The 4691-nt window shown below is 36.5% G+C and overlaps 1 protein-coding gene and 2 non-coding genes across 3 annotated transcripts; 1 reads left to right on the top strand and 2 right to left on the bottom strand.

The window, feature by feature from the left end:
* Window positions 1–1085: 1085 nt before the first annotated feature.
* TRNAN-GUU (transfer RNA asparagine (anticodon GUU)) lies at window positions 1086–1159 on the top strand. The gene has a single exon. It is a non-coding gene; the product is annotated as a tRNA-Asn (tRNA).
* A 256-nt stretch (window positions 1160–1415) lies between these two features.
* LOC127132101 (uncharacterized) lies at window positions 1416–4563 on the bottom strand. Its single transcript, XM_051060974.1, has 4 exons — window positions 4155–4563; window positions 3834–3939; window positions 2746–2836; window positions 1416–2410 (listed from the first exon to the last, which is right to left on the bottom strand). The coding sequence occupies exons 1-4, from the start codon at window positions 4479–4481 to the stop codon at window positions 1513–1515; spliced, it is 1422 nt and encodes a 473-aa protein (XP_050916931.1). The 5' UTR covers window positions 4482–4563; the 3' UTR covers window positions 1416–1512.
* A 56-nt stretch (window positions 4564–4619) lies between these two features.
* On the bottom strand, window positions 4620–4691 carry TRNAQ-CUG (transfer RNA glutamine (anticodon CUG)). Its single transcript has one exon. It is a non-coding gene; the product is annotated as a tRNA-Gln (tRNA).

The raw sequence follows: 4691 nt of genomic DNA, 5'->3' as shown, positions 1-4691 counted from the left end.
GGTGTAAAATCTCTCTTGGTTTCTAAGTTCAGTCTAGTGTAAAAACTTAGTAGGTTTGACTTCATCTCGATATAAATTTTGGTTCGGTTCGTAGTCAACCCATATAAAATCTCAGTTCACCTTGGAGGATATCCAACTAAAAACTTTGTCTTGATTTGTGATCAGTCTGTGCAAAGTCTCGATTTAGTGTGAAGACTAATTGTTTCAAGCATGTTCATTGTTTGATTAAAAATTATCCTTAAACTTCATTTCCTTATATAAGGGGGTTCGTCGGTTTAACCTTCTAAAGCTCTAAAGCATAATGATTATTCATTAGACCAAACTTGTATAAATCTTTGTTGTCATTTCTCTTCATTTATCTCCTTTATTTTCAATAATTTTACTAACTATGAATTTCCACTATATACTTGATAAAATATTTGTAAACTCTAATTTCGAAAATGAATTTATTTTAAATCAACATTTTCAAACATCCACAATTCACCCATCCTCCTTCCTTGTGTATGGAGTCACATGTCCAATAAGGAGAAAACGTCCTTCTTGATAAATGGTCATCATGTGACGTGTGGATGTTACCTCCACCATCGCATTCATGTGGTGGATAAGGATTGTTATAGTGAAGAGAGTGATGCATCCTTACCGTCGACGGGAGTGATCACTGAGATAATTCCAAAGTATGTGTGTTGCAACACCATGATTTGCGTTATAATCTCAGTTGAGGTCATGGACGATTCTCACGTTTTGTTATTATAGTAGATTGAAGATATTCAATAGAAGGTCATCTTCCTCAACTTCACGTTTCACTTCCTCCCCCACACATTTAGGTTGAAAATATTCAATAGAAGGTCATCTTCCTCAACTTCACGTTTCACTTCCTCCCCCCTCACATTTAGGTTCCTCCATTAGTACATTTATTTCCCTTTACAAATAGAGCACCGGTATAATGAGCTATACAAATCAAATAAAAAAAAGGAACATTAACAAAAACATGCATCTTCATGATTTGATTCAATTCCTCTTTAATGAAATATTCAAGTCTCTCATCAATTATTTCAATCCGGATAGAATTTAACTATAAACACAAGGCTGGAATAGCTCAGTTGGTTAGAGCGTGTGGCTGTTAACCACAAGGTCAGAGGTTCAACCCCTCCTTCTAGCGTTTTTTTTTTCATTTTTAAAAAACAATATTAAACATATTCTTCAATGAGTTATAGGTTGTTTGTTAATTGTTAGTAATTGCTTTCAGGTTTTGGAGACTGGTTTGTTGGCTTTCATCATTTCCTTGGTGACTTACAATTCCTATGTTGGTAACGAAGACTGTTGATATTATATCAATAATAAAGAAGTCTTCTTGGTGTTTAATTTATATTTCAACCAGTTCTATCACGATCCTAAATTTTATATCATTTTAAGCATCATATCACAACGCAACGGTTGCAAGTTTATAAATCAATCATTCAGTAAATCACCCAAAAAAAAGACTGATAAACTACCATAATTCAGAACAATTAATTACAGCCATCTCCAACAGTTTTTAGAAATATGCCCCTTTTGACCACAAATATAACAGGTTTTGTTCTTGCCATTAGGTTCAAACTTCCTTGGAAAACCTGGTGGCGGCTTAATGTCAGACCCCTTGATTCCTCCTTTATTGTCATGGTGCAATCTTACATTAACAGAAGGAGGTTCACCAACTTGTTTGACTCCATTGCGAGACTCTTCCTCTATTGTTAAGCGCTCCATTAACATCCAGAAAGGTAGATGCTCCTCGCACATTAACTTGATGCAGAAGTCTTTCCATGACCGTGGAAGCTTTGAAATGATGACACTGACATGAAAGTTCTCCTCTATATGCATTCCAGCAGCAGCAATAGAGTCTGCAATGAGATTAAGTTCTTCAATTTGATCAGCGACTTCTTTTTCATCAACCATTTGAAATTCAATATACTTTTTCACCAGAGATCTCTTGGTTCCATATTCCTCAAACAAATAAACATATTTCAACTCTTCCCATAACTCCTTAGCACTCATTATTCTATTTGCATACTTGTTGAATAGAGTATCAGATAAATGGCTCAAGATGTTGCGACGACACATTAAATCATCATTTGCCCATCTCTTTTCAGCAGCTTTGGTTATAGAAATTTCTCCAGCACTAGCATTGTTTTCCCCTAACATAACATTTGGGCATCGCTCGGTAAGCACATAATTAATCTTTAACTGTTTCAAGAGTAATTCTATCTGTTCAGCCCAAACTTGGTAATTCTTCCCATCAAAACGGACGATCTCAATAGGGACAAGCTCAATGGGCACAGGCTTAATAGAGACTGGCTCAATAGGGACAGGCTCAACAGGAACATCAGCAACTGAACTTGAAACTTCTCCATTTTTCCAGCCATTATGCCCTGATCTGCATTATTTTGATTACATGCTCCAGGTTATACTAGTATATGAAGAATTAAATGACTAGCAACATATGTTCTTTTAAGCAAAAAAGTGAGCGGTAAATACCCAGAAGAGTGCAGAAATTTCTCCAACTAAAATACAATATTGAGTATCATAGATAAAATATCAGGCAGTTAGTGTGCCATCAATATGCAGAGAAAAGAAGGGAAACAGGATTCTGCATATCTGTGGATCCCTCAACCATATTTTGACACTAATGTGATTAATATTATTCTGAACTCAGAAAGTTTCACGATTCATGTATTCTCAAAACTCAGCAGTCAGCATTGAATTACTCACCTTATCCTTCCTTCCAACTTTGTGATAGCTTCCTCGATGGGAGGAACACTATTCTTGAAGTTTGACCATTGTTCAGAAGGTAAACTTATCCCTGATATCAGCGGTAAAGAAAAGGAACATGTTTAGTTTCGGAATTTTAATCCAGTCATCAACAAACAAACAAAGAAAAATATCATTTCACCTTTAAGAGAGACAAACCCAACTTCAACAAAGAGCAACTAGCAAGAAACATTATAATGAGGCTATCTTTCCATAAACTACTATGCATCAAGTTAAAAAGATAAGCCGGTGTATCCTAAAATTTGATTTGACACTCTGTTTTCTTTTTGTCGCACCCAGTCTCACTGATAACACAGAAGAGCGACAAGTGAAACAAGAGAGCGAGCCTTTTAGCAAAACAAGGGAAGCCAAAAAACAGAGGAGTTTTGACTTGGGTTATTTGGAGGGTTTAATTTCAGCTATTTCTGTTCCATTTTAGGAAAATGTTTTTAAAAAAATGCAGAAAGGCATCGTCAGAACTGGTCCATATTACCCGACCCATTTTTGGCTTCACCTGAAACAACAGATATTCACGTATCTCTCCTCTTTTTCCATTTCTGTATCATAGAATACATTCCATATTTGCGATTCAGCGGATATAATCACGAGTCAACCTGCAATTCATATGAGAAAACAATTCAACCTGTAATTTGTATGGATGCATTGTTAACCATGGGGGATGGTGGAGAGCAAAAATTCCGCAATAAAGCCCGACATATGGCGCTACGCCGCTACCATATCGGCATATGGCACCGATCTCCTTCACATACTTTGCCATGGTGGAGAGCCTAAAACCTGCCATGGATATCCGCTATGGTTGACATTTGACAACACTGATTGGAAGGCTTCCATTATTGGATTACAATTTGTTCAATACTATTATTACTAACTACACTGATGTGCATGATCGACAGTAACACTTACAACGTAACAAAAGCATGCATGCCACCAAAGCAGATAATAATTCAAGCGAAAACAGATCAATAAGAAGAAAACAAGCATTAGAAAGTTAAGCTTATAAGTTATAACAATGTGTATCAATCAATGACCTTTAGTAGTGGGCTTCTGTTTTCCATCTTTTAGATAAAACTCCCTAATTGACACCATTGGCGTCCCTTTGAAATCTCGGACAGTCACATTCCTCTTGGTTGATAGCTACAAATTTTTAAAAATTCAACAAAATTTTGAGCTTTTCTCTCCATCAAATCAAAATCAATGAAACCTTTAAAAATTAAAAAATAAAACCCTAAACATTTCAATCAATAAAATCAAAGTTTAGGGCTTATAGATGATTCATTACATTTACAACAATACTAATAACAACTGCATTGAATTAGGTTAATAATCACGGGGAAGAGTGAATGATTCACCTGACAAATAACGTGTTCGGAATCGTCGTTTTTGCGTTTCACTCCCACCACATTATTGCACTCTTGTGGCGGTTCATTGTGTATCACATTCACTGCCTCGGTGGAAACTTGCGGCGGTTCCTCCGGTTTGTCGTCGGTGGCGATGGAGATAAGGTAAGACTCGATAATGGTTCTGACAAATTGTTTGCTGAGTGAGTCGGAAAGGTCGATACGGAGTCGTTCGGAAGCGGCAACTCGGACGGTGAACTCGGTGGTTTCTTCAATGTTGGATTTTTTGAGAATATCCAACACCATGTCTTCAACTTTTCGTCGAGTTTCAGCCTCCATTGTGATGCAAAAATTATTTGGGGGAAAGCAAAAAATGTATTTATATGAGAAATCAAATTAAACTGAAAAGGTTTTTTATTCTGATTTGTCGTGTGATTGGGAAACAATAACTGAAATAAAGAAAACTAAAAATAAAAAAGGTTCCACCGAGACTTGAACTCGGGTTACTGGATTCAGAGTCCAATGTCCTAACCGCTAGACCATGGAACC

This window comes from Lathyrus oleraceus, chromosome 3, assembly GCF_024323335.1.
Source record: "Lathyrus oleraceus cultivar Zhongwan6 chromosome 3, CAAS_Psat_ZW6_1.0, whole genome shotgun sequence".
Taxonomy (NCBI): Eukaryota; Viridiplantae; Streptophyta; class Magnoliopsida; order Fabales; family Fabaceae; genus Lathyrus; species Lathyrus oleraceus.
Note: the sequence above shows the minus strand (reverse complement) of the source record. Positions and strands in the feature narration are given on the sequence as shown.